We start from the raw sequence: 27,923 nt of genomic DNA, 5'->3' as shown, positions 1-27,923 counted from the left end.
TTGTCTTGTTGAGTTCACAAAATATGACTTAGAAAGGACAAAATGAAGGGGTGGGGTGGGGTGGGGGGAAGAAGCCTGATGATTCAGAGGTTGCTATGAATTCATAGCTAAGAATAAATGAAATAAAGGTCACATTAACCCTCACGATACTCGTTAGCGTAATCACACACAGGAGTAGACATTTTTGAAATGTGGTGATGGGACACTGGGAAATGTGCAAGAATAAGAAGGCCAGTGACTCACCAATGACTGAGCCAAGCTCACATTTGACTACGTACCAGATTTACATAAGGTCAAAAAACCCTGCTGAGTGAGCACCAAGGTTTATCCTGCCTTAGATTTTTCTGGATACAGCAACAGACTTACATACCGCTTCATAGTGCTTTTTACAGCCCTCTCTAAGCGGTTTACAGAGTCAGCACATGGCCCCCAACAATCTGAGTCCTCATTTTACCCACCTCGGAAAAAAGGAAGGTTAAGTCAATGTTGAGTCCCATCAGGATCGATGACAATGGGGATGCTGCTTACAACTGATAGGACCAGTTTGTAAGTCACTTTTTACAGTGCCGTTGTAACTTCGAATGGCATAAATATAAATAAATAGTTGTAAATTGAGGACTTCCTGGGCTAGACATGATGAACATGCATCCACAATAGTCACTATTGAGATTGAACCAAATATTTGGGATATACTACTTCATGAGAAAAAACAAGACAACTATTGACCAGACTTTTAAAAAAAAAAAATTTTGTTTAAAAAGCATACACACACAGACAGAGGACTGAGGTCCAACCGCAATACAAATTAAGAAGTAAAGCCTAACAAATTTACAGAAGAACAATAAAGTCAGTAAGCACCATGATATATTTAACAGTGATAATAAAAATAAAGCATTAAAGAACTTACCCAAAAACCCGGTGCTTTTGCTATCTAACTTTGTTGTACATTTAACAAAGCAACTACCATCTAATTTTGCCAACTGCCATTTTTAACCACTGCTCAAAGGGTTTCAACCAGTCGCTCCTCTTGATTAAATAAATAAGGTTTCAAATATATTTCAGCAAACCCAAATATGTCTGCAAAGGAAATAAGGGGAGAACAGAATTACTTAGTGGGAAACTCAAGTCCAGATCGGAATCCTGATATTTGACAATTATTATAATAAGGGCAGGCCTTTTAATGAATACATATTATCTTTCCTGACAGAGCCCCATTTGATCCAAAAATACTTGTCTCCAGACCAACTTATCGTGTAAGTTCCCCATGCTAGCTAGGAGGCAAGTCATGGTTTGCACAAACCTTGGCTATTGGGACTTTGTACACTTTGCTCATGCCAGGAAAAGCGATAAGAAACGAGAAGACCGTGGAGTGACTAGGAAAACATGCAAGGTGACTCCCACCATTCTGATGTAGAGTTGGAAGTCAACGGTGATAAGAAGTTAAGAAAGAAGTCAATGAAATAATGTACCCTCCGCATTGGGGATTGTGATGTATTGCTCTTTAAGAAAGTAGTAATTTTATTACAGGGGGTTGTCAAGAACAAACATCAACTTTCTTCCCAAAATGAAGAGCTCGGGGAAGTGAGCGTTTGTCATTATGTTTAATTTGTGCGTACATCGCCATTGGAAAGGCCAAGGGAGCCAGGCCGAGAACACAGCTGTACGGGCGCCTCGACTAATTGCCTCTCCATCCTCAACCTCATTTATCTTCATTTCTTCCCAATTATGCCACATTATCAATAGTCTCTGTTGCATCGGAGTCTTAATCCCCTTTATTCAGGCAGCATTAGACAGTGGCAGATGACTTCTTGGAGGTAGACAGAGTAAACAGCTAGGAAATGCCACCCCTGGCAGATGGCGATGCTTTGCAAGAGATGGGCACAACGTTTTGGAAACACGTTGCTGGGCAGTGGTAGAAGGAGGCAAGCTGTCAATATTTTTATAAATGATCATCAAAAGTGCAGCTTGCTTAATATCAACGGAGCAACCAGCCAAAATTGGTGAAGTTTGAAAACTGTTTCCAAGGCCGCATTGCTGTAGCTTGGAAGACCTTTATCAGAAGAGCATTGGGTTGAAGGACACCTCTCTTGATTTGAAGTTTGTTCTTCACCCACATCAGAGACATTGATTGCTTTCCATCTTCTGTAGCTTGGGAGGCCTTTATCAGAAGAGCATTGGGTTGAAGGACACCTCTCTTGATTTGAAGTTTGTTCTTCACCCACATCGGAGACATTGATTGCTTTCCATCTTCTGTAGCTTGGGAGGCCTTTATCAGAAGAGCATTGGGTTGAAGGACACCTTTCTTGATTTGAAGCATGTCCTTCACCCATTTCGGAGACATTGATTGCTTTCCATCTTCTATCCATTTTTGCTTTGGGGAAAAACACCTTTGGAAGCCACTCAGAGTCAATGATATTCTTCAGGCTCTCGCTCCCTATGTGAAGGTTGAGCAGCTTTCTGTTGAGAGCTACATCTATGTGCAAGCAAGATCCTAGCCTGGGTTCAGTGGTAGGTTGGGCTGGTCAAAAATGGATATTTGGTTTCTTCTTGATATCCTTCTTTCCCCACCTGAATTGTTCTTTCCTTTCCTTTCTTCCTTATACCTCTCCTTCCCCCTCCCCCCTTTTCTCCTTGCAGCAGACAAGAACATATTGAGCCTTCAACGAGATGGGTACTTATATAAATTCGATAAATAAATAAAATTAGGCCGAAGGCTGCGTATGTATTATTTAACCCATCTCTTTTTTGTGCAGGAATGAATAGTCTCTCTCGTACATGTGTGCAATATATGCTGGCCCAACTACCATCAGACATTCTTCACAGTAACCAAATTCACACTGAATAGTAAATTAAGTTTCTGGTGAGTCCTAACTTACTGTGAATTGGCGGAGTGCTAATGCATTTAGCCTGTTTCCTCCTAGTTTGCTCTTCACGCTAGAATTAAGAACTGCATAAAACAAAGCTGGCTTTCTTAGTTTACAGTAATGCCCCCCCCAACCCTCTTTCTTTTTCCAAACAAGATACAAGTTTATGAGCTAACAATTCTTGGTCCAAAGTCTTGGTCCGTTATCTTGGCTTATAAAGAGAGGAACAAGCGGTAATTGCAGTAATTCGTGTCATATGAAAATTTTCAAGTTTGTTTTGCCCCATGGGCTGAGGAGAAGGATCGAGCACAAGCAAGTTGTTTCCTGTGTAATCATGTTTCATCTTTCACGAGCGGCTTACAAATGCTTAAGAGGCACATTATCCATAATATGCACGCTTTGGGAATGCATGCGTTTTTAGTATATGAATAGGTGTACAAAGCTGAACGGACCAATTTTGTCCATCTCTGGCGAAAGGTGGCAAAAGAAGTCTGTATAAATTGATTCTTTGACACAGAGTTTGGCATTGCAGTCTTAGAGGTCTGCAAGAATTTAAAAAAAAAAAGAGTGGTCTGGATAAGCCACCTGAACCCCACAGCTTGCAGATTGCTGCTTCTGATACTAAGCGAGGTAAATCAATAGTAGATGTCTACATAGGTAGTCCGCAGCTTACAATAGCTCATTTAGTGGCCGTTTGAAGTTACAACGGCAGTGAAAAAAGTGACTTAAGACTTTTTTCATACTTAATGACCATGGCAGCATCCCCAGGGTCATGTGATCCAAATTCAGAGGTTTGGCAAGTCACATTTATGGCCGTTGCAGTGGCCCAGGGTCACGTGACCCCCTTTTGCGACCTTCTGACAAGCAAAGTCCATGGGGAAATCAGTAACAACTGCAGCGATTCACCTAACAACTGTGGCATGACAGGTCATAAAATGGGACAAAACTGACTTAACAAATGTCTCAGCAAATGTAAATTTTGGGCTGAGTAGTGGTCATAAGTCAAGGACCACCTGGATTAAGCATTTTGTTTTTAGCAGTGTTATATATAGTTCGTTCAAGTTAATCAACCGACCGACCAACCCAGCCCTAGTTCTTCTCACTTAAAAGTTAGGATTAGTTTTCACAAAGTTGGAGAAAATCTGGGCGCTTCCTCCCCCTCCCCCTTATCTATTTATTATGCAATTATCAACAGATTACCACACCTAAGTTGTGATAGACATATTTTTTAAGTATGACTGACTGATGGACAGACTGGGAATTGCTGAATTAATGGGCACACTTCAAAGGCTTGGCAGAGCTGAGCAGTAATTACATTTGCTGAGCCACTTGGTAACTTGTTGGAAATAGACCAGCAGAAGGCCATCGCTGGAGTCCTCCATTTTTAATACGTTATTTTTGTGGCTTACTCTGAACGTACAATATTGTGTCTGATTAATGCGACTATTTTTTAAAAAAAACCCAAATCATCCAATGTGAAGGGTCTTTTGATAGCACATTCATATTTTTTTTTCATTTTAAATGTTGTTGGAGAAATTTCTTCATGGCCTTTTAGTCAACTTTGCCCCCTCTTTTTTTCAAACTGGATTCGTTATCTTGTCCTTCAAATGTTCCGATGCATTTTAGGAAACCACTGTGAGTTGCTGTTAGTTTTCAGTTATCATCACTCACTGAAAAGTCAGAATACAAAATTGGAAGGGACCTGGGAGATCTTCTAGTCCCACCCCCTTTTCAAGCAGGAGATCTTGTGTCATGTCAGACAAATGATTGTCCAATCTCTTCTTAAAAACCTGCAGTGTTGGAGCACCCCCAACTTCTAGAGGCCAGTCTGATTAATTGCTTTCATCATCAGGAAATTTCTCCTTAGTTCTAGGTTGCTTCTCTCCTTGATTAGTTTCCATCCATTGCTTCTTGTCCTCCTTCGGGTGCTTTGGAGAATAGATTGACCCCGTCGTCTTTGTGGTAGCCCCTTAGATATTAAATTTCATGTCAGCTCCCTAGTCCTTCTTTTCATAAAACCTAGACATACCCAGTTCCCGCAACCATTCTTCATATGTTTTAGTCTTCAGTCCCCTAACCATCTTTGTTGCTCTTCTCTGCGTTCTTTCTAGAGTTTCAACATCTTTTTTATATTGTGGTGACCAAAAGTGTGGTATAAAGTCAGTCCCATTCATTGTAGTAAACACTTAAAAGTGCAACCTTTTCATTTTCTGTATTTTTACTTAGGATTATTTTAAAAAAACAAGGTACCAATATATCAATCTGCTTCTACCATTTATATTTACATTCTGATTTATTGTATTATTCCAACTACTGAACTTTCAGTCTGTGAAAAAAAAGTATTTCCTGCTTCTACATTTCCACTAATTTACACACACACACACACACACACACACACATACACACACACATACACATATATATATTAAAAATATAGCTCAAAAAAATAAAGGGAACAGAAGATAAGACATCCTACTATTAGGTACAGTACATTGTGTTGTTTAAGTGTTCCCTTTATTTTTTTGAGCAGTATGTATATATATATATATATATATATATATATATATATATATATATATATATATATATATATATATATATATATATATATATATATATTCCTTGATAAGATTAAAAATGCGAATCCCAGGCATATTAAAATTAACAAACTAAGCAGTGTTCGCTGTGTGTGTGTGTGTGTGTGTAATGGGAAACCATTAAAATGTATCCTTCACCACTACAAGACTTAAAATAGCCATCAAGCTGGACATCTTTCGAAGAAGATTAGACAACTTTATGAAGCACAAGGATATTAATAGCTGTGGATGAGCGACGGTATGCTTGAGAGGAGAGAAAGGATGCTCTTGTTCTCATTGTCCAAATTCAGGGATTCCTGTAGAGAAGAGTACAAATAGTCCTTGACTTACAACCGTTTATTTAGTGACCATTCGACACTTACAACACTACTCAAAGAAGTACTTATGACTGTTTTTTTCACACTCACGACCGTTGCAGCATCCCCTGTGCTGGCTCAGGATTTCTGGGAGTTGAAGTCCACAAGTCATAAAAGAGCCAAGGTTGCCTACCCCTGGTCTAGTCCCCCTCGCACCTCCTGGAACAAATTAACAAGGAGTACGGAGGCACTGCTGTATCTGCGGAGTTAACTCACAATAACCAAATCCATTGGGAATTTAGAACCGGAAGGACCCTGTGAAGCAGAGTTCATAATTGCCAGGAATCAATGTTCCCAAACAGGAGAAAGCCATCTTAGTACCCTCCAGACGTTACAAGCATTAATTCCCGTTATCCCAAGCCAACATGGCCATCGACATGGGTGTGTGAGAGTTGTAGGCCAAAACAACTGAAGGGCATCAATTATGTTCTCTTCTCCCTGCACGTGAAGGTTCCTACCATAATGTTCTCCACAAGTCTCTCCTGAGGTAACTCCAGGAAATCTGTGGAAAAGTGAATCTGATGATGTGATTAGGTCTTAGGAGCCCCCTCACAAGTATACTGGAGTTGTTTGCCTTTGAACAACCTCGAGGCCGCTAATAAGTTAAAACAAATGTAATAAAAGGAGAATTACAGCGTCTCTAAAAGCAAAGCAGCTGTTAAAACAGTTGGGCATCTTCCAGCAGTAAAAACATGTCAGTACAGCAACTTAAAAACAAATCAGTCTTAGTATTTTAAAAGTATTCTTGGTCTCAAAGCTATCAGGCAGAGGGCTGTTAAGGAGGAGACAAGGGCCCCCCCAGGATTACAGCTAGACCTCCTAGATGGCAGAAGCCATGATACTTCTGAAATACAGCCCTCTATTTTTTGCATTCACGGTTCAGAAACGAGAGTTTTCCTTTCATTAGTAGCATATTTAATCTCAGATTTGCCGGCTGTATGAAATATAAAAATAAAGCAATGTCACGTACGCTTGCTTTCTATAGAATTTAAAAAAGGAGGGAAGGGAAGGGGGGGGGAAAGGAAGGAAGGAAGGAAGGAAGGAAGGAAGGAAGGAGGGCAGGCATTGTACATTTCTAAAAGTTAACACACATCTGCATGCACGCGCCAGCTTTTGAGAATTTTCCATCCATGGACACCGAAGGCATTATTCTGTTCAGCAAGAGAATAGAATTCTTTTCTCCCTTAGAAATGTATAGCCACAAATCAAATGTCAGTTGCAGATAGATGTAGTGGACAGCGTGAATTTCATTTAGAGACATCTCACCTTTTTTATAAAAAAAATAATAGATAGAAATGAATCTGAAACCAAAGGTGAAAAACAATATCACCTGACTGAACTTAAATTAGTTTTTGAAATATTTCATACCCAACAAACACCGAAACAGATCTGCATGTTGCAGATGCTCCTTCCTTAGAAAGAGTCAGTGTTAAAAATAAAATAAAATGCTACAGCTAAAATCTAGACGGGGAGCCCCTGATGCTTTAGCGAGAAATCCTTTTCTGAGAGAGATCCCTCCAGTGCCTTTAAAAGGTTGCCAAGGTTACTGTCCCACCAACTATCTCCCGCTATAGCTGCCAGGTGAAAAGTTTTCCAATCAGACGCAGTGCTTTTGTTTCTCAACCTAATAGCAAATGGCAGCCCTTGAGGAGATTGTCAAAAATGACCAAAGCCAATAGCAAATCGGTATCTCTTTCCTATCAGAAGATAGTAAAATGTATGGGAACACAACTGCCTTATCCTCATTCTCCACTTGCTATAGAGGGAGCGGTTCACATTCAGTGAATTGACCAAAAATTAACTCTGATGGGCTGCCCTTGGTTTCCTGGAATATTGAGGGAAACCTTTTTCCTTTTGGGGTTTATTCTGTACCTATGGCTTAAGTCTGTTGCAGGAAACATGGTCCAAGGAGCCAATAGCGGCTCCTTGTGTAGGGCTTCATTGCCCCATATGAGGTCCCAGAGGTTGTGCCCTAGGAGACCTTTCAGCGGTGATCTCAAGCAGTCTGGAGATCACAAACATGCAGCTTAAACCTTGTGAGATTTAGTATCAATAACTGCCTGATCAAGAGCTTCTCATTATATCACCCTTCCCCCTTGCAGGCTGTCTTACTTGAGTAATACCCATCGCCAAACTCACTGGGGAATGGCCTAAAAGCGCTCATAGGCATGGCAACCAGTGTGAATGGCATTGGTGCAATAATTTGTCAATGCACGTGATCACTGACATGGATTCTGACATTGCCATGACTTCTTGCTCACATCTGTGCTATGTCGATCATCTTATGGGATTTAACTTGTAGAATACAACCAGTTGTTTTTCTTCAGAAAAAGAAATACCAGTAATCTATGAAAGATTAGGCCCGGTGTTTAAATTTAGCAACCCTCTTTGTGCACATGTTGAAAACAGATCATGAGTTCTCCCACAACATGGCGCCAGTTGAGCATGCCCAACGAGGAGGCAACCCTTTACCAAAAACCAAATGGGTGCAATTGCTACAGATATTTCTCGAATACTCCTAGATGCTTTGTATAGCTTTGTCTGACAAATGGGCACACTCTGAAATAAAGCCCTGAAATTTTGGTGGGCCTGGAGCAGGCTGACCTTTTGCTGTGGTTTTATAGCAGACACTTTAAAAAAATGAAAAGAACCTCAACATGTATAAAATGGAGTGGATGTAGCAAGTAGGTTCCCATAGGCATGCACCTTAAATCAGACTCTCTCTGATTTCCCATAGGTGTATAACTTAAATCAGACTCTCTCTGATTTGAGTTTAAGAACATATCTCAAAGCTATGGAAGACTTGGAGGAGGGGTACAAAGGGACTCCTCAGGTATCAGCAGTGTCATAGTTGTCTGATATCCCTCTCCCCCCACACATACACAGAATTCTCCACTTGACAAACTCCATTGAAATGAAGACCTTTCCAATGCAATATCCTGTAAATAAGATCACAGTAGGAATGGTAACTTGGACAGCCCTAAAGTCTCCTGTGATTTCCCAATCCTTTGGCATTTCAGCCTGGAATTCTGATCCATCTTATTTATCTATCTATTTTGGATCTGACTGGCTTTTCACTAAAGAAGAAACCTTGCATCAAGGCAGCTAGGTGCCTCTGCATTTCAACTTGCCTTTAGATTAACGGGGAGAGGTGTTACTTACAAGTGAGTAGATGGAGAAACGAAACTTCTTCTATTCAGCTGAAGACCGTGAGAGCCTGAAGCCTTGTCAAGGACACCAGAACAGGTGTGTATTTGAAGCTGACGATTCCCATAAAGTGAACTTGTTGATATGGATTACGTAAGACGTTGGGGGTTTGGCTGGGAAAACTATTCTTAAAGTCTATGAATTGGTGTGGGAACCTGAGAGTTAGTTATGCTTCAACATAACCATGCAGTATATTCAATAAACAATAAGATTTTCAGAAACAGAATGAACCTGGAGTTTTATTTGGATTCTCAAGCTGGATGTTGACACCTTGGTTCAATTCCTCTAGTTAATCCAATAGGATGGCTACTACATTTGTAAGCACAAATGTCTGTGAAAAGTCGTGATGAGATCAGAACTTGTCATTGTTCATATCTGTTGACCTGTCATTGCACAAATGACACAGTTGTCTACAGTACTTGCACCATGATCTCTAAGACAGGTACATAAGTCACCTCATCTCTTCAAAACAACATGGCACGTTTGTTGTCATTTGCCCTCCCTGTGGAGGCCTGTGATTGTAACAATAATTGCAGCCTCCGAGAACATTGTGCATTAGATGCTCTTTTCTTCTGCATGTAGACCACTTTGCATCCCCATTAACTCCGAGGATTCAGTAAACAGAATGGAAGCCCTGCGTCATAAATTGTTATAAAGGGAATTCTTTGCCCAGCTTAATTAAGAAGCTAATGTCCAGGGACTGGCTGGTTTAAACTGGGTCTTGGCTTGATAGAGGATACAGGATTTGTAGATTGGGTTGTGTTCAAAAATGTCACGAGAGTGGCATTGAGGAACAACAAATGAAGTGAATAAAACCATCTACTGACTTGTAAATGCAGTGATTCCTTTGAAAGATTTGGCTTTCGCTTCGCAGGTGCACCTGGATCACGTAAGCATCATATAATCTCACACAGAGACCTACACATACATATGTGTGTGTGTGTGTGTGTGTGTGTGTGTGTGTGTATGAATGATCAAACCATGTCTTTCATGTATTAGAACTGAAAGTGGCAAAACCAACTCTCATCTCTGATTGATGAATACTCATATGTTCTCCTGGATAGAATGTGAGTATATTGAAAATGCTCCATACATTGGCTGTGCATGCACAACACATCTAAATTGGATTATTGAATTAACCATAAAAGCTAGCTCTTCCAAACATTTTGGTAAACTGTAGATTCTCACTGTAGGGATAAACCTGTTAAGCTGATTGACATATCAACATCATTAATAGCAGCATTTATTATATTCTTATATAAAAGGTTGTTTATATCCTCCTTAATCAATCAGAACCTCATCATATGTCCCCTGCAGAGTTTGTAGTCCTTGGTGCTCTCTGAGCTTGGTTGTCTGCTTGCAGATGTCTCATTACCCAACTAGGTAACATTGTCGGCATAAGGGAGTGTAGAGACTGCTCTCTGTTTATGTACAATAGTTAGTGAGGATGTGGTTTTCTTTTTGGTAGTTCTCTAATTAGGGTATTAGATGTATTTAATGGTTTGTATTTAACGATGTATTCAAACAGAAGAGTCTGAGAGGCTTAGATTTAGATTCTGGCACAGAACGGGGTGGTATGGATGGTCTCAAAGGATCCTTTCAACTCTAGGATTCTGTGAAATAGAACAGGCACCGTCTCTGCTCTCTGAAACGCAGTGCTTGTTTTCCTTTCTCAGCATCTATCACAGACACTCTCTGGAATGAGTCCAGATATGGATCATCATCTTAATTTACACGTTGCATCCACTGTTTAGTAAATGATGCAGACCTGTAGTGGTGTTAATTATGATTAAAAACATGTTTGTTCTTCTCTCTCTCTGTCCTACCAACCATGGAAACTGATTCATCTTGACAGGCAAAATGTTTCAGCACCAAATTTGTCTTGGTCATGAATCTATTTAAAACATTGGTGCTTCTACTCAGCGTTCTGTAGACAGTAACATTGAGGGGGGATATGGCAAACCTGTCCTACATGTTGGACCATTATCCTGCTCAGTCTCTTCACCTTCCCATATTTAGTTGTCAGATATAAAGGAAGGTTCCCAGAAATGCTACCTGTATTCAGACATTCAAGTCTTGCTGTTCAAAATCACAATGCTAGGATCACACATCAGGATATTTAGGATCTGGCCATGTTCCATTACCTCTTGTCAGGAGCAAATAACCAGGAGCATTCATAGAGTTCAAAGCACGGAAGAGTTTACTGTTGTTATCAATACACAAGAATCTGGTCAACTAACAGTCAAAGCTAAATTGGCGCTAGATAAGAGTCAATGGAATTCAAGGAAGGTTGGACTTGTATCTCTTATACCAACGCAATGACTCCAAACTGATGACATGTTTAACCCTGTCTTTTAGCTCAGACGTGTATCTCTTAAAGGACATTCCAGCAACCTTTAATCCAATCATTTTTTATCTTCTTTCTGCTTCCCCAAACTTTGCCAATTCTGTTCACATTTTCTAGTACAAGGGTCCCCAACCTGTGGGCGACAGCCCACTACCGGACCGTGGCCCGCTGGCCATCGGGCCACTGGACAGGCTGGCCAGTGCATGCACTCACCCCCACTTGCGCTAGCGCCGCGGTCACACAGTGAAAATGGGGCACCATTCAGCCTAAACAGGGCATTGCACAGCGAAAATGGGGCAGGGCTAGTGAGCATCACGTGGGCGCTAGTGCTGCCCCATTAGCATTCACGTGCTTACAGTCCCATTTGCGTGCATGCGCATGTACAATGTTTCTCCCCCTCCTTTCCCTCCAGTCCGCCAACTGGGAAATGTTGGGGACTTCTGTTCTAGTACGTCAAGCCCAACATATGTGAGTTGGTCATCACTTGTGTGGAACGATCAGCTTTTATTTGATCGAAGACTGATTAGTTATCCTCACAGACCATGATGCTGTTAGCATTTCCAAAATTGAAATTTGAGAACATCTATTTTCTTTCACTTATTCTCAGTCTTTGTATTTCAACAGTTGTACAAGATTAATGGAAAGACCACTGTCTTGACTTTCTGTTCTTGTTTGATTGGCATGTCCTTGGCCTTTGTGTCTTTGTTATGGTTTTCCTTGACTGGATCGGTTTTCCAATATTCTCTTTGTATTGGATCTAGGAGGGGAGGAAAACACTATTTAACACTGGTTAAAACTATCTTTGTCTTCTTAATATTTAGCACTCCTATTTAATATGAGTTTACTCTCTATTTTTAATTTCATTCCAAGCTCTTCCAAGACCTTTTTATTTTCATCTACCTATCTGAAATGGTTAATGTTTCAGCTTCCTCTTGATTCCAGCTGTCATCTTCTGCAATCCTGCCATTTGTATAAAATATTTGCTGCATAAGATAAAAAAAGATGGAAGGAAAATATCCAAGTGTAAATAATTTGTTTGGACATTATGCTGGAATATAGGCTTTCCTCTTCCCGTAATACCGCTGAAGGATCTCTTGCCCAAAGGCCTTGTAATATGTGAGCAGGGAAGAATATTTATGCTCTTTGCCCACCCAAGAAAAGTTTTAATAACTGAGAAAAAATAAATAATATTAATAAAATGCAATGGGGATGAATCTCTTGAGCCCTCCCGGTTGCTTCTGACACTTCCAACTTCAGCGGAAAAGATTGAAAGAAAAAATTGTCACAGGGCAGATGGCATTTTTTCCCATTTATCTACTTATGTAGGAAAGTGATAAGGCATCCTATTTAGGGTTGACTGTGTGTATAGCATCTAGCTAACATTTTTTAGGTAGAAGGGAAAAAAACATTCAGGAAACAGGATATAATTACCAAACAAAATATTCATGTCAAATAACCTTGATACCAATTTTTTTAAAGGACCTTTTGGAAACCAGAATTAATGACGAGGTGGAAAGTGTTTTACTTGCTGAAGCTCTTCGCCATCTCTCTGGTGAAGCCATTAAATATGTAACACCAAGCGGTTTATTGCAGTGGCCCTCAACCTTTTGGGCACCAGGGACCGGTTCCGTGGAGAGAGGTTTTTCCACAGATCTCAAATCCCAGAATTCCGCAAGCAACCTGGTCATTGATGACAATTTTGGGAACTGAAGTCCACCCTCTCCTTAGATGTTACTACTATTGGCCAACAGTGATCTAGTTACTGTACTACATGAAGCAATCATCTCTTAGGACAGAGATCCCCAACCTTTTGGGCAACGGGTTCCATGGGTAGAGGTTTTTCCATGGACCGGAGGAGGCATGATATTGTGTGCTGCCTGCATCCCTTTTGCTTGTTTGTGCGGACTGGTTGCTGGCATGCCACTGCCCGTACTGGTCCACGGACCGGGGGTTGGGAACCCCTATCCTAGGATGTCTTTCTTATTTGAGGATTATTTTTATTGAAATGAGAAAAAGTTAGCCCTCCCCACAGACAAATGTGCAAACATCGGTGGGAATTAAACTGTTAAAGAACATGAGTTTCCAAGCAAATTAACTTCCACTTTTCCAAAACTGCTTGGTATGTCGTGACCTGTTACAGCTGCTCTGCATTCTGGAACGCTGTCATTTCTAGAAGATATATCTAGAGACAGGATATGAATTGTACCCCCTTTCAGTCATTATAGATTTGAGGTCATCCTTGTAAAGGGTGTGGAATTTACGATGGCCCAGCTGACACACATACAGCTGTACCGTTGAACTCCACTGTAATTACGCCACGTTATATTAGAACATATGATATAATTTAACTTGGCATAAACGCATCTTTCTTTGCCTATGCAAAGCTCATCGTTTTTGCAAATTACACATTTGCACTAGTAAAGATAATTCATGGCTTGGCTGTAAGCATAAAAATGATGGAGCATTTCCTCTTTTTTTGGCTCCATCATTGATCTTTCGGATTTTTACTGTTTGATAACATGAATCACGTTTATTAGCCAAGTGCTCATCATAAAGAATGTAGAATGCTTCTCTGCTGTTATCTTCAATTAAGATACATTTTTCCCCCTGCCATTGTCTCTTACATGTCAATGAAATATTATGGATTCTAATTGGAAATCAAGTTAATGAATTCTTGGCATTGTCAATAATCCAGACAGACTCTCTCAACCATGCTTCCCTTTCACCAGTTTGCAAAATAATGTGAGGAGGAGGAATAGAGAGAAAGACAATCCTTTACAGTAGAAATCTCCTAACAGTGATCACCCTGTCAACAAAAGTGCATATAGTCAAGGCTATGGTCTTTCCAGTTGCAATGTATGGCTGTGAAAGCTGGACCATAAGAAAGGCTGAGCGCCAAAGAATTGAGGCCTTTGAACTCTGGTGCTGGAGAAGACTCCTGTGAGTCCCTTGGACTGCAAGGCGATCAAACCGGTCAGTCCTAGAGGAGATCAATCCTGATTGCTCTTTAGAAGGCCAGATCTTGAAGCTAAAACTCAAATACTTTGGCCACCTAATGAGAAGGAAGGACTCACTGGAGAAGAGCCTCATGCTGGGAAAGGTTGAGGGCAAGAGAAGAAGGGGACGACGGAGAGTGAGGTGGCTGGATGGAGTCACTGAAGCAGTAGGCGTGAGCTTAAATGGACTCCAGAAAATGGTAGAGGACAGGAAGGCCTGGAGGAACTTTGTCCATAGGGTCGCGATGGGTCAGACACGACTTTGCAGCTAACAACAACAGTGATCTGAGGTATATTTATTTATTTATTTATTAATGGGATTTATATCTCGCCCTATCTCCCGAAGGACTCAGGGCGGCTAACAACAAAACATATAATAAGTACAGAAATTAAGATAAGAATAAAATTGAAATCATCTGTGCAATAAATTAAAATTAAAAATTAAAAATAAATTAAAAATTGTAAATATAATTAAAATGCCTGTCCAGGTCAGCCTGGTGGAATAGGAGTGTTTTGAGGCCGCGGCGAAAGGACTGGAGATTTTGGGCCATCCGAAGCTCAGGGGGGAGCTGATTCCATAGGACTGGCGCTCCCACAGAGAAGGCCCTCCCCCTGGGGGTCGCCAGCCGACATTGCCTAGCTGATGGTACCCTGAGGAGGCCTTCTCTGTGTGAGCGTTTTGGGCGATGGGAATTCATTCCCGGCAGCAGATGGTCCTGCAAGTATCCCAGGCCTAAGCCATGTAGGGCTTTAAAGGTAAGTACCAGCACCTTAAATCTCACCCGGAGAGCAACCGGTAGCCAATGCAGCTCACGCAGGAGGGGTGTAATATGGGAGTATCGGGGTGCTCCCATCACTACCCGTGCAGCTGCACTCTGCACCAGCTGAAGCCTCCGGGTGGTCTTCAAGGGCAGCCCCATGTAGAGAGCATTACAGTAGTCTATACAGGAGGTAACGAGTGCGTGGGTGACTGTATGTAGGGCATCTCGGTCCAGAAAAGGGCGCAATTGGTATATTAGGCGAATCTGGGCAAATGCCCCCCTAGCCACGACTCCAATATGATCTTCAAAACTGAGTCGTGAATCTAGGAGGACGCCCAGATTGCGTGCTCTATCAATGGGAGGTAACATCTCTCCTCCTATAGTCAAAGATGGAACCTCTTGGACTAAACGAGATGTAAAATAAAATATGTAAAATAAAAATTGCCATAGGTTTAAACCAGTACATCTCAACCTTGGCAACTTGAAGATGCATGCACCTCAACTCCCAGAATTCCCTAGTCAGCTACGCTACGCCAAACTAAAGTTGCCCAAGTTGAGAAACGCTGGTTTAGCGTGTAGATAAGATTAAGCAGTGTTTAGTTCTTGCCTATTTTTACATCAAGAGAAGAGACTTGTGAAGAGTTGGCCAAGTTCAAGGGAGAGAATGAATTTTCTTCCTGGATGTCTGTAAATCAAACCAACCTTCATAATGGTCATAGGCCAACATAAGGATGTCAATAGGATTATATATTTTGCCCGTATATAGATATTGGCAGCGTTCACTTGTTGCATCAAACGTTAATAAGATTGATTTTTCTTTGGCTTAATGTACACTGGAGAACCATTCATTGGTGATATATAAACCATGATTCAGGGTTTAGTCTGTTCTGGGAGCCCAGCCAGGGGTAGCTGTTAGTTCAGTAAAATACAGTTCAACCATGACTGATTGCAACTTGTGATGCAACAGACGCCTTGCAATAAAAAATGTATCCAACCAACTGCATTAGATGATAGAAAATTATTGAGATCTGTTAGTCTATGCATTTTATCTGCAGCTCACACACCCCCACACACAAAAATCTAGACGCTCTGCCTGGATTATTGAAAATTTGCTAAGAAAGCCTAATGTATAGAAAAGGCTTTATGTCAACAGCACTCACACACTTAACTTATTTTCATAGTTTTCGGATGAAAAATAAATGTGCCCCAGTTGGTGGATATCCTTCCCTCCTTCCTGCTTAGAGATTTGCAGATTTTGTTAAATTCTCCTGCTGTAAATAACACAGCAGGCTCTTTCCACACAATTAGGAGGTTTGCAAATTAATTACAGTTGAAAGGAATTACAAACCAGAGCTCCTGATTGGACATCATGTATGTACTGGGGCTAGCTGTTTAGATCCAGATTGTTCCTTTGGCTGGACACGTGGTGACCAGGCTGAGATGTACAGCGGACTATCATCAGCATATTGATCAGTAGCTTTAAATGTACATTATTCTCATATTGGTTATGTCTAATGATTTTTCCTTTGTGTTTTATTCTGGTTAATTGCCTTGTTTTATTAATAATTTCCATGTCTCGGTGGTCAGTGTTCCAATCCAGGTGGACTACATATCCAAAGTGGTCAGTGTTCACCCCAGAGGTTGATGGGTGTTCCATTATGGTTGTTGTTGTTGTTGTTATTATTAATCTGTTCACAACAATGTGAAATAACAGCTGCCAGTTCTTCAGCTGATGTTGGCCTTCATCGTCATTGTGATGTTGTAATGTATCGGTGCAGTTAATATGCTGATCCAAGCAATGTGGCCTTTTGTAATGGACTGGTGAAAATTTTGTCAATGAACAGATTTTTTAATTGTCCTCCATGATTTCTTAATAACCACTGGGACCACCAAGTCTGGTTTACATCATAATCTTTCACTTTTGTTTTTTCAGATCAAAGTAGTGTTAGTTAAGTATGTAGTATTTATTAAATTATTTTCATTGAATCAACGTTTGGGGTCGATGAACAATCTTCAGGAAGGGGTTGAAGACTTGAAGAGTTTGGGGAACCCTGAGATCCGATTTGGGGTGGGTCATCTGTACTTCAGTAAAAACAAAATAAAGAAATGGGAGAAACAGTCTCATGATTCTACCAGGTGAGAGGGGGGAAAATTGTTGGAAAACCCCAGATATGTCAGCTGCCATCGTATGCTTGCTTGTGCTTTCCTGCTATGTGGTGACAGACCGCCATGAACTGTGGGGAGGGAGAATGAAGGGGGGAATGCTTGGGGAAACGAAAGTAAGTGCTGTATCTCCTCGAGATGCTGCCTCAAGCTTACCCAGCTGGAAAGAGAAGGGAGCCACATACCAAAACTATGGTTGGACTGACTGTTGTGAAAACATCTTACCTAAACGTGATTGGTTAAATGGGGGTGGGCAATGAGAGGCAGTTAAGGGAGGGAAAAGTTGAACTTAGGGATTTAGGTGCACGATTCTCAGTTCTGGCTTTGCAATACAGCAATACACTTAATCGCTAATAAGCTACACCTTTCTCAACAGATGGCGCCAGGGATTGTTTCTATTTAGAGGTGTACATTGTGGCAGGTTCAACTAGCTTTCTTTAAAAGAGGGGAACAATCAATGTTCTGTATGCTGTTTTGTTTTGTTTTTTAAGGTGGAAGTGAATCCTCGTGGGATAAAGAGAAGCTTCAGTCACCGATCCCGACAGGATCTCATCACGGGATTAGCCACGCGGCACTGTCGGGGCAGGCCAATTTGGCGAGCGCCCATCCACTTAGTCCTTTGCAGCAGAACCATCTGCTCACAAACAGTACGTATGCAAACACAAACATCCCAGCATCTTGGCGTGTTCAGAAATGTCCTGGGGCCGGCCCTGCCATTAAGCAGAGGGAGATACTCTCTTTAGCTGCCATTTCTAATTTCATTTCACCGCCAAGAAAAGGGTGAGGGACATGGAATAGTCTTTCCAGGTGCCCAAATAACCTGAGTACTATATTTTTTCACCTAGTGGGGGAGGCAGAACTATTGATTGCCCCACCTTAAACAGAATATGTGAAGAAAGCTGGAAATGGAACAATATGGTCTAGTGATTAAGGCACAAGGCTAGAAACCAGGAGACAGTGAGTTCTAGTTCTGCCTTAGGTATGAAAGCTTGTTGGGCAACTTCGGGCCAGTCAACCAGGAGATGGTGAGTTCTAGTCAAGCCTAAGACATGAAACCCGAGTGAGTGACTTAGGGCCTATCACCAGGAGACTGTGAGTTCTAGTCCTACTTTAGACATGAAAACCAATTAGGTGACTGGGCTGGTCACTCTCTCTCAGCCCAACCAATTCAGAGGTTTGCTGATGTAGGGATAATAGGAAGAGGAAATAGGAGTTACATTTTCCAGTTTGAGCTATTTATAAAAGTAAGAAAAGTAGAATAAAAATAAATAAAACTATTAATGACTTGCATATATTTTCTTTCCACACTTTTCTTGTGAAAGTGTGGATTGGTGAATTGTTGGCTTCTAGAGGGCCTGATGAGATGGTATATTTGGAAATATGAGATGGCCAAGCTTCTCCTTTCTATACATGACCCCCCTTTTTTTCAATTATCCTTTTTCTGGAAGACCTCAGGCAGTACAAGGAAGGGGACTCGAAGTCTTAGTTTTGCTTAGCACCTGGTTTGGGGAGCGTGAATCACCTCCGTTTATCTCAGGATTTACTAAGATTGTTGGAAGCATCTTTTGAGTAACTTCTTGGTAGCTGTCTTTACCCTGGTTAACAGTGAGTCATGTTAAACTTTGGGGAAGTGGGTTGCTTCCCACACTTCATTAATGCAACCCATTTGGTTATTTCAGAATAATTTGGTAGTTAATGTATTGTGCTAATCCAACAGATCGGTTAATTTGGGAACCAGCTAAGCATGTTGCGTTAATGGAGCCACTGAGATGTTGGCATTCAACAGGCAGTTCTCTAGTGATGTCCTAATCTCTGTGGGGCAATGAGGTCATTAAAAGCCAGTCATTTCAATCCCATTTTAAAAATTTATTCTAGTATTCAATCTTCTTTCTCCATCTTCTCTCTTCTCCCCATGCATTTACATTTGGAATTTAGGGGGGTTTTTTGTTTTGTTTTTGTGCAGTATATGCTAATGGAAACTTATCAAAGAGAGATCCAATCTAGAATTAAGGAGAAATTTCCTGTCGGTGAGAACAATTAATTAGGGGAATCAACCTATTGTCCAAAGCACCTGAGAGCAGGGCAAGAAGCAATGGATGGAAACTAATCAAGGAGAAATCCAACCTAGAAATATGGAGAAATTTCCTGATAGTGAGAGCAATTAATTAGTGGAATAGCTTGCCCTCAGAAGTTGTGGGTGCTCCATCACTGAAGGTTTTCAAGAAGAGACTTGACAGCCATTTGTTTGGAATGAAATCGGATCTCCTGCTTGAGCAGGGTGTTGGACTAGAAGACCTCCAAGGTCCCTACCAACTCTGTTATTCCGTTATTTTAGTGTCACCTACATTGGGCTGTGATGTTCCTTAATGGAAAATCAATGCAAACATTTGCCACTGAACTTAGCTGGTTATGAATAGTCCCCTTTCTTTCCTTCTTGTGTCTTGTGTTTACCCAAAACAATGGAAGATCACAATAATGTCTGATGGAATTTCCAATTGTTTATAAAATTGGAAGTGGTAAACTTAGCCGGGATCCTTTATTCATTCTTCCCAGCCTTGTTGAATGGATCATCATCACTGAAAAAATAAGAGTTTCCTCTTTCCCCTCCCTCTTGCCCATTCCCCAACATCGGAAATAATATATTTTACAGGGGAAATAGGAAAAATGTTGTGAAATAATGGCGGCCAATGAAATGTGTGAGGAATAAGATGTGCATTCTACCATCTTAACTTGAAACCGCCTTACCTGTGAAGACAGGTGGTTACAGCTTGTTCTCAATGCATATATTTTTGAGACCATCATTGTGATGCTCATCATGGAATGAACGTTCCAGATTTCTAGGGAGCTTTTCAGCATTTCACAGTGGCGCTCACATTAACACTTTGTCCAGTTGTCCATATGTGGTTAGGGATAGCCAGTTCTTTTCTTTTAGACGCCTTGCATTATAAAAGCTAACTTTATTGTTACTGTGATTGTTAATGTTTTTATTTTTAAAAAATGTAATTTTAATGTTTTACGTGGCATTTTTATTGAATGAGCATACGCTGCTTAGAGTCGCCATGGGTGAGGTGGGCAACATGTAAGTTTAGTAAATAAATAGCAATAACACTTAGACTTATATACCGCTTCACAGTGCTTTACAGCCCTTCTCTAAACGGTTTACAGTGTCAGTTTAGTGCCCCCAACAATCTGGGTCTTCATTTTACCGACCTTGAATAGATGGAAGGCTGAGTCAACCTTGAGCCAGTTAGGATCGAACTCCTGGCAGTGGGCAGAGTTTGCCTGCAATACTGCATTCTAACCACTGCACCATGCATACATACATACATGCATACTTGCTTATATCTGTTTGGTGCACTCGTCAGTATTGTCTCGCGCAGCAGAAACCACTGCCCAATCTGCTGTATATCATTTTATTGCTGTTGTTGCTGCTGCTGCTTTGTCAGTTGTCTTCCACTTTGTGATCGGAGTGTTTATCGAATAAGAAATAATAGTTCCTGATCTGCAGAAGGCAGGCACATTTTTCTTCTCTTTCCTCCTCCCCCCCTTTTGTAAACCTTTTTTGATATATTTTCCCTTGAAACAAGGAAGGGTTGTTACATTCTGTTTGTCATTTGCATGTTGTTTGCATGTCAATCGGATTGTAAAGAGATGAGCAACCCAGTTCAGACAGATGGTGTCTGGAAGCACTAAAAACTCTACAGGGTAGAAGGAAAGATTACGAGACTGCAGGGGAAGAGTTAATGGGTGGACAAAGACTGCCATTAGCAGTTGACGTGGGCTGGGTGAAGTGAGCGAAACGAGAGATACCGCACACATTCTTCCCAAACCCATCACAGCTCTTGGTGTATTGTGTAAAAACAAACGTAGATGTAGATACAAGGATTTTCCCAGCATCTCATCTTGCGTCGTATTGTCTTCCAAAAATAAGTATTCCTCAACTGATGACCACGATTGGGAGCAGATCATCCGCTGTTTGGCCAGGCAGTTGTTAAATGAGTCCTCTTTGCCATGGTTGTTAAGCAAATCCCTGAAGTTATTAAGTGAATCATGCGGTCTTTTAAGGGAATCCAGCTTTCCCGATTGACTTTGCTTGCCAGAAGTCAAGCCATCAAGTCATCCATCTTCACATTGAATCTTTTGAGTCTTATCAAGTCAAGTCAAGTCAAGTCACAAGGGTCTTTTGAAAGATGCCAATTACAATATTTCTATTAGGCGTTTGAAATGATCAAAAAACTCGAGCAAACAATGAAAAACCGAGATTAATTCTTCCTTGTGGCAGGTTGCATGGATAGAGAAGTGTCTTCGTTGTTAATGCGACCTTCAATTATATGTATCTAATTTCAATCCGGGGGGATAACACCACCACCCCCCAGTTTATTACTGTGTATTAAAAAAAAATCTACCTTATTTTTCTTCTATGTATTAATACAAATTTAGCATTCTTATTCTTGAAGCTAAATTTTAACTGGAAAACATAGAAAATATTTCACGCTCACTACGGTCCTAATTGGCTCATTCCATTGAACTTTCACCCTCTTTCACGGGTGAAAACCCCTGGAAAATAACTGCTTTTAAATTATTTATGGCCTGCTGTTTTCACGTTTCAGGGATAGATCTGCCATTTATGATGATGCCCCATCCTCTTCTTCCGGTTGGCCTACCTCCTGCTTCTGTCGCGATGGCCATGAATCAAATGAACCACCTCAACACTATCGCCAACATGGCTGCAGCAGCGCAGATGCATAGCCCACTTTCAAGAGCCGGAGCATCAGTCATAAAGGTAAGGCTCTGAACATAGTTGGTATTGGGTTAGATGATGTCACTTCCGCAGGAAGTAACGTTTCACTTAAGCACCTTTCTTCCTGCGCTCAAAAAAGCCAGCTGGAGAAATATATATTGTATATTGTAGGAGAAGAGGCAAAGCCTGAAGGGTGAAGTTAAAAGAGGAATGAAGTCCACGTCCACCTCCCATTGATTTCTGTTAATTCTTTTTTTTAAAAAATGTTTTATTGATTTTTAACATAATCACCTTAATATTTGGTAAAGAGGGTGTTGTCTGGGTTAGTATTTAAAAAACAGTCAATAACAATTAATTTCTATAATTCTATAGTCCATATAATGGCTTTGCTTGATTTTCTCTTCTTCCAGTAATGTTCTCTTTTGCCAGCCTTAATACAGTTCTTCTTATGTGAATAAATGACAATTAAATATTTACATTTTTCTCATGTTTCTGCAAATAATAACCACATCAATATAAAGCTTCTTTTCTAATTGCCTCGTCGTAGATCCTGTTTACAGATAAATTCTGTTAACTCTTATCCAGCACTAATTTAGTGAGATTACTCTCAGAAGTGAAGAAACAGGACCACACATGTTCCACAATATTAAGGTCCAGTTAGGAAGATTTATTGCTCACATGCATACACAAGAAACTAGTCAACTAACAATTAGCACTGAATTGGCACTAAAGAAGAATCAATGGAATTCAAGAGGGGTTGAACTTAAATTGTTTGTGGGAATAAAATACTCCAGGCTGATTCCTCTCTCGACGCCCCCCCCCCCCCAGGCTCCTTTACGTATTTTATGTCTTCCTGATATTAGAGGTTCCTTTCTCTCTCATGTTAGGAGGGATTGGAGTGTGGTTGACTCCATCATATAAAAATGAATATTGTATGTTATGAACAAGAACAGAAATGGACACATCAAGGAGGAAACCACAACAATCAACAACAGAGAACTTCACAAAGTAGGGAGTTTGCATACAACACTCCCTGTGAGAAGACCCAGGTGTTTTAACCCCTCTGGAAGAACAACAAATTTGGGGTTGTATGGATCTCAGGGAGAGTGTTGTTCTGGAGGGTGGCTGCCTTCCGAACTTCATGGGACCTGTTGGGTCTCACTCCCTGTGAGAAGACCCAGGTGTTTTAACCCCTCTGGAAGAACAACAAATTTGGGGTTGTGTGGATCTCAGGGAGAGTGTTGTTCTGGAGGGCGGCTGCCTTCCAAACTTCATGAGACCTGTTGGGTCTCATGACCTAGTGGTTCTATCATGCCCTTAGTCCTCTTTCCTAACTTTCCTGGCATGGATGCCTCCAGGTATGAGACCTTCAAATCCCAGCATTCCTCACTGCTGAGAACTTCAGATGCTCACATTGGGAAAGGCTGATCCAGCCAGTTTTGGAAGTGAAAACGATGATCCCTCAGACCAGCAATAAAGGAATGCAAACCAAGCATTCCCACAGACTCCACCAGAGCATCAGAGCTTTGTCTAATGGCACCCAAGCAGAACCTTTCCATGAATATCTTCATTCGGCCATTTACCTTTCAAAGCCCTTTGTATAAAGCTTTCACCGACCTGCTTCTCTGCCACCAGAAGATCTCGGCTCCTTGAAACTCTTTGAATGAAATGATTTCGTCCTCTACCCCATCAATCACATTCGCCATCCAGAACAAAGCTGTCTATCTCCATCTCCTCTCTGCAGCATCCCTCCACCTGTCTCTCAAAAGATGCCTGCTCAGCAAAGTTAACATTTAGTACTCTGGAAAGAAATGTCATAACTATGAAATTTGATTTCCTCCGGACAAGAACACTATAAATTAAGCAAAGCCACGGTAGCCCGGTTGCAAAAGTCTTCCTTGCCATCTATAATCTAACTTAATGTGATTAGCAGCTCCTACTACCACTTCCATAGTTAAGGATGCTGTCAAAAATTCTGTTATAAATCTCTGCCTTCAGGGATTTACAGTCCCGCTGAGAAAACTTTCTCACTGTTTGAATCTGGTTCACTGGGATTTATCCGCAAGATCAGAATTTTAAACAAAACGTCAGGTGGGTTTATTTTACAAAAATCTAAAGTGGATGGAACGGTTAAAAAGAATGGCCTGCTTTGGGGAAAAGCTGATTTATTTATTTTTTTATTTTTTTAAAAAAACCAAACAGTTGAAATTAATGGTCTTGATCAAGGTTGAACCTTCCCCTCTTCCACACCTCTAGAAATGACATGTTTTTTTTTTTGGCTAAACAATAAACTAAACCGCTAGTCTCTTTTTGGTATTTTATGGGAATTGGGGAGAGGGATTAAGCCTTATCTTTGCAAGGTTTAAGATGACAAGTTTAACACCCTGCTTTAAAAAAAAAACTCGGGTTCTTTCTGGGACATACAAAACCACTCTTTTCATAAGTAACAGTTTCCATTTTTTCCCCTCTTATTTGATTGCCACTCTTCATTCCTTTTCTGTGAAAATAACCTGGTCATATTATTAGCTCAGTGGTCTGTTAGCCTTTTGTTATTGGCTCAGCCGTTAGCCCTTCTACTTAATAACAAATATAGTTCTAACAGAGACTGGAAATAGCACGCCTGCCTTTTAGCCCTGGGAATGTCATTGAATCAGTCAGACATGGCATCAGGGGAAAAAAAGGACTGTTTTTGTCATGGAAAGGAGATTGCAGTGAGCTAGATGGAGAGACTAAGGGACGCGGTGGCTCAGTGGGTTAGGACGCTGAGCTTGTCGATCAGAAGGTCGACAGTTTGGCGGGTCGAATCCCGATGGCGCGTAGCAGAGTAAGCGCCTGTTACTCGTCCCAGCTTCTGCCAACCTAGCAGTTCGAAAGCACGTAAAAAATGCAAGCAGAAAAATAGGGACCACTCTGGTGGGAAGGCAACAGTGTTCCGTGCGCCTTTGGCGTCTAGTCATGCCAGCCACATGACCACGGAGACGTCCTCAGACAAGCGCTGGCTCTTCGGCTTTGAAACGGAGATGAGCACCGGCCCCTAGAGTCGGAAACGACGAGCACGCATGTGCGGGGGAACCTTTACCTTACCTTTAGATGGAGAGAAAAGGTGCTGTTGGTTGAGGGGAAACAAATGTAGGGTGTTTTTGTCCTGTTCTAGAAGAAGTTACCCAACTAGATGGTCTGGCATTGAAGGTAGTGCTTCTAGAACACAGTTCTACTCCTGCCTTTCAGAGAAGGCCGAGTTCCCCTTTGAAACGGAGTTGTGGAATTTTTTCTCTTCAAGGATGTAGGGAGCTTGCTTCTGCTAACTCGGACCACTGTTCTGGTTGTCCAGTGTTGCAAACACTGTCTGGCCTCTGCAGGATTTTCTTTTTTTTCCCCGTCCATGTGAGGCGATGGAAGAGATTGATTTTAATTTACTAAAAGATACAGCCGTATCTAGAGTGAACCTAGATTGTTCTGCGTTTCAACCAACTACAGTACTGAAGAGTTGGAACCCATCGTCCTCTTTTCTTCTGGGAAAAAGGAAGGGTGGGGGTGGGGGAAGGTCTTTCCAATGGATTTCCAGACAGGATTTACACAGTAAGCTGACCCATGGTTTGGTTCACTCAAGTTTACTGAACACACTTCGATTTGCCCAGCTTGCTGACCCTTGGATGTCTGGTTTAGGAAACGCTCTGGGTGGGCTTCACACCAGGTGCAAAGCCCAACGTAAACCAATTACTTTATAGCTTAAGCCAGGTGCAAAAGAATTTGGAGGAGTGTTTCTCCCCCCCCCTTCTGAGTCTCAGCTGCGAATTCAAAACCCTTTGCCCTATTTTGGGCTGTATGATTTTTGTTCAGAAATATTTTATGGCCAACTGTAAAGGCTAGAATTTCTTGAGGAAATTGACCTCTCCTTTTCATATTTCATTGTTTGTGTTTGTGTTGTGTTTTAATTAAAGTGAATGGAGAACAGAAAGTTTGTAGAGAAGTGCCTCCCTTTTTTGAGATGGAAACTGGAAGATGATAATGAAACGAGTTTGTTTTTTTCTTCAGCTTAGTCAGTGTCTTTTCACAACAAGTAGTGACTGCCAATTCAGAACTAGGCAGACGTTATTTGGACTACGGCTCCCATCGTCCTTCAGCCTGGCCAGCGGTCAGAGATGATGGGATTTTCCTGCCAGCAGTATCTAAGGAACCATATATATCAGGGCTGTCCAGTCTTGGCAATTTTAAGACTTGTGGACTTCAACTCCCAGAATTCCACAGTCAGCTTGGCTAACTGGGGAATTCTGGGAATTGAAATCCGCAAACCTTAAAAGTTGTCAAGGTTGGACACTCCCGATATATAGCCTATTCCAGTTCTTCTGCATTTTTTTTGTATATTCATGGATTGACTGAGGTGTTCCCCATTTCCCTAATAACACAGTAAGCGTCTGAATATTGTAAAGTAGTGATCAGGAATTATTTGTATTTTGTTTGTGATTGACTGTTTACCAGGATCATCTTATGTTCTGTTAACTTGCTTTGCTGTTGTTGTTGTTTATTTGAGCAGGTGGCAGTTAACAACTTGGTGAGAAATGGTGAGAAAGGGAAATTAGTAAGTGAGCAGCTGGTATTAAAGACTAATTGATGCTGAAAGTAGAGTTAATTTTTCAAGACACATAAAATACCGTATATGTGTCAATTTCTATAAAAGACTCTCTTGATGGGCCACAGTTCAGCATATTGTACATGTAAGTGATCCTGTGTTTAGTCTCCTCCCCAGTTCAAAACATAGCAAATAATGGGAAACCTTTTTGCTGATTGGATTAAATGATACTTGGAAAAAATGAACCAATTATTTGTCCCTCTGCCTACATGGCTGATTGTCAATTTAGAATAGAAAATGATCCCTGCACACATTAGCTTTATACATCCTACTAAATACAAAGTTGTAGGCTATGCCTGTGAATACTGAGCCAACAATACTGAGCAATATTAAGCCTGTGAATATTGAGCAAATATACAATATTTATTGCTCAATTTGATTTGACTTGATTTCTCTTCATCTCAGCTTTGGGTGGCTTATCTTCATGAAGAAGTTTGCTAAAAAAAAACTATCATATATTTTCAATTCCCTTTGAGAAGTCCATCTTGAGATGGTCAAAAGAACTGAACAGTCATGATGCCATCTCGTCCATGAGATAAATAAAAAATGTGTTAGGACAGTTTCCTTGCTCACTCTTTTCCCCCATAAAATCAGAAGTTTTGTGGTTTGCTTTTGACCCTCAGACCAAATCCTGGACTGGCACATTTCCTCTGTAGTTTTCTGCTTCCTTTTTTTCATTAGGAATTTTAATGCCCTGCCCTGCAGCCTATCCGTCTGATTGCAAAGAAGAAGAAGCATGGAAACAAACTGGGTGAATATAATTTCCAATATTCCAGAAAGAACTGAAAAACATTCCTGTTGGCAGAGAAATGCCATTAAGTCCTTTAGGAACTCATTAATAGGTTAACATTTGGGCAAGTAATTATAACTGCAGTGCAAATAAAAATAAACAAGGCAAGCCAGTAGGTCACAATTGCTCTGAATGTTTGCAGATCGATACTGTGAAATATCACATCTGAAGGACAAAGGTCAAATGGATTGTGCCAACACTAGGTAACCTGTGCATAGACACACAAAAGAGAAGAAAAAAAATCTGCTGTGAGGTTGGCAGGGTTGATTACTGTGAATGGGAGGTGGGCCAATTTTGAACTATGATGAATAAAAATGGTATGCTTCTGATGTTTTGGATCCAATACATTGGGAACTGAGAACAGTAATCCAAAATATCTGGAGCACAGTCAGCTGGTTTATTGAATTTAGTAAAGGTAAAGTTTTCCCTGCCCAATCGTATCTGCCTCTAGGGCATGATGCTCATCCTTGT

At 41.0% G+C, this 27,923-nt stretch overlaps 1 protein-coding gene across 1 annotated transcript in view; it reads left to right on the top strand.

The window, feature by feature from the left end:
* The window catches only part of DACH2 (dachshund family transcription factor 2), a gene marked incomplete at both ends in the record, with an annotated part of 268,379 nt that overhangs the window by 188,276 nt on the left and 52,180 nt on the right, over positions 1 to 27,923 (top strand). The window contains 2 exons of the mRNA XM_081336628.1: positions 17,783 to 17,938; positions 21,902 to 22,074. Of these exons, the coding sequence (XP_081192754.1) occupies positions 17,783 to 17,938; positions 21,902 to 22,074 (329 nt within the window). The remainder of the gene's footprint in view (positions 1 to 17,782; positions 17,939 to 21,901; positions 22,075 to 27,923) is intronic.

Source organism: Vipera berus (genome assembly GCF_964194415.1).
Source record: "Vipera berus genome assembly, chromosome: 11".
Taxonomy (NCBI): domain Eukaryota; kingdom Metazoa; phylum Chordata; class Lepidosauria; order Squamata; family Viperidae; genus Vipera; species Vipera berus.
The sequence above is the reverse complement of the archived record's forward strand: the minus strand, read 5'-3'. Positions and strand labels throughout refer to the sequence as shown.